Source organism: Austrofundulus limnaeus, unplaced genomic scaffold (assembly GCF_001266775.1).
Source record: "Austrofundulus limnaeus strain Quisiro unplaced genomic scaffold, Austrofundulus_limnaeus-1.0 Scaffold572, whole genome shotgun sequence".
Lineage (NCBI taxonomy): Eukaryota > Metazoa > Chordata > Actinopteri > Cyprinodontiformes > Rivulidae > Austrofundulus > Austrofundulus limnaeus.
In genome coordinates, this window is record NW_013952974.1 from 213,286 (window position 1) to 214,752 (window position 1,467).

Genomic DNA, 1,467 nt, shown 5'->3' on the forward strand with positions numbered 1-1,467 from the left:
GCTGTGTACCTGTTCTACAGCTGTGTACCTGTACTACAGCTGTGTACCTGTTCTACAGCTGTGTACCTGTTCTACAGCTGTGTACCTGTACTACAGCTGTGTACCTGTTCTACAGCTGTGTACCTGTTCTACAGCTGTGTACCTGTACTACAGCTGTGTACCTGTTCTACAGCTGTGTACCTGTTCTACAGCTGTGTACCTGTACTACAGCTGTGTACCTGTTCTACAGCTGTGTACCTGTTCTACAGCTGTGTACTTGTACTACAGCTGTGTACCTGTACTGCAGCTGTGTACCTGTACTACAGCTGTGTACCTGTACTGCAGCTGTGTACCTGTACTGCAGCTGTGTACCTGTACTACAGCTGTGTACCTGTACTGCAGCTGTGTACTTGTACTACAGTAAGGAGGTAAACTTACAGCCATGGGCAGAGAGTGAGCAGAGAACAGAATCACCACGTCGTCTCGTTTCTCTTCAGGAAACTTCAGCAGCTCGTTTCTGACGTGTTCCACAAAACACTGAAAAACAAACAAACAAACAAACAAATATTTGTATCAGTGATTCTCCTGGCTGAACCCCTCATCTGATGTAGTTTCAGTTGAACACACTCAGTTTGGATCAGATCTGGGGTTCTAACCTCCACCAACAGAGGGTGCGTGGGCCAGCGGTCGATCACACTCCACCTCATCTTGGGCCGGTCTCCTCGGTTTCTATAGTAACGGTAGATGGCGTTCAGACTGCTGCCTGTTTAAAAAGGAAAACAAAATTAAGATTATTTTAACAGTAAAATAGAATCTCCTGCCGACAGGAAGACCACTCTCCCCAAAACACGTTTCATCTGAACGACAAAAACTTTGTGTTTGTTTTTATTCATCCATCCTCTAAACCCGCTGCTTCCTCCCAGGGTCACTGTGTGGGGGTGGGGTCCACCCTGGACTGGTTTATTTTTATTGTTGACAAAAACTGAACTCAACATTCTTCTGGCTGGCTGGATGGATGAATGAATGTTGGATAGATGGATGAATGTTGGATGGTTGGATAAACGGATGGATGAATGTTGGATGGTTGGATAAATGTTGGATGAATGTTGGATGGATGGATGAATGTTGGAAGGTTGGATGAATGTTGGATGGTTGGATGGATGGATGAATGTTGGATGGTTGGATGAATGTTGGATGGTTGGATGGATGGATGAATGTTGGATGGTTGGATGGATGGATAAATGTTGGATGGTTGGATGGATGAATGTTGGATGGATGGATGGATGGATGGTTGGATGAATGCTGGATGGATAAACGGTTGGATGGATGGATGGATGAATGAATGTTGGAAGGTTGGATGAATGTTGGATGGTTGGATGGATGGATGAATGTTGGAAGGTTGGATGAATGGATGGATGAATGTTGGATAAACAGATGGATGAATGTTGGATGAATGTTGGATGGATGAATGCTGGATGGATAAACGGT

The 1,467-nt window shown here is 44.9% G+C and overlaps 1 protein-coding gene across 1 annotated transcript in view; it reads right to left on the reverse strand.

Moving 5' to 3' along the window:
* Positions 1 to 417: 417 nt before the first annotated feature.
* Positions 418 to 1,467, reverse strand: part of fech (ferrochelatase) — a gene marked incomplete at its 3' end in the record, with an annotated part of 5,191 nt that continues 4,141 nt past the window's right edge. The window contains 2 exon segments of the mRNA XM_014026607.1: positions 418 to 516; positions 636 to 742. Coding sequence (XP_013882061.1) covers positions 418 to 516; positions 636 to 742 — 206 coding nt within the window.